This window comes from Octopus bimaculoides, chromosome 5 (genome assembly GCF_001194135.2).
Source record: "Octopus bimaculoides isolate UCB-OBI-ISO-001 chromosome 5, ASM119413v2, whole genome shotgun sequence".
NCBI lineage: Eukaryota > Metazoa > Mollusca > Cephalopoda > Octopoda > Octopodidae > Octopus > Octopus bimaculoides.
Window position 1 is genome coordinate 45,458,056 of NC_068985.1, and position 615 is coordinate 45,458,670.

The 615-nt window shown below is 37.2% G+C and overlaps 1 protein-coding gene across 1 annotated transcript in view; it reads left to right on the forward strand.

The window, feature by feature from the left end:
• The first annotated feature begins 280 nt into the window (after positions 1 to 280).
• The window catches only part of LOC106880458 (uncharacterized), a 411-nt gene continuing 76 nt past the window's right edge, over positions 281 to 615 (forward strand). Inside the window, exon 1 of the mRNA XM_014930386.1 lies at positions 281 to 615. This exon is cut by the window's right edge and continues 76 nt beyond it. Within this exon, the coding sequence (XP_014785872.1) occupies positions 281 to 615 (335 nt within the window).

Sequence of the window (615 nt, forward strand, 5' to 3'; positions counted from 1 at the left end):
AGTGGTACACTTTCAGATTTATGTGATTTTGTGTATGTTGACCACAAAAATAACTTCACAAACCCTGTGTGTCTTGCAAATAGAGCCATTATTACTCCATCAAATGAAGCAGAACAATTTGCGAATGATTTTCTGTTGACCAGGATCCCTGGTGAGCAAAAAAATATACAGAAGCTCAGATACAGTTAATAATGAAACTCTGTACCAAATCGAGTTCATCAACAAACACCATCAGGGTTTCCACTACACATTCTCAAACTGAAGAAAAAAATTATGCATAATGCTTCTGAAAAATGTAACTGCTTCTAATGGACATTGCAATGGCACATACTACAGCATTGTCAGTTTACATGATCATGTTATTGAGGCTGAGGTTGCTTCTGGTCCTTATGCAGGATCAACTGTGCCGATCCCAAGAATACCACATGTATCTCAAGAAATGGCATTTCCATTCATATTTACATGTAAACAATTTCCTGTCAAGCCAGCTTTTGCCTTGACGTGCAACAAAGCACAAGGATATACTTTTTCACAAATTGGAATATATCTTCCGACACAATTCTTCTCACATGGTCAACTGTATGTTGCATTATCTGGAGTTCGAAAGAAGGCTAA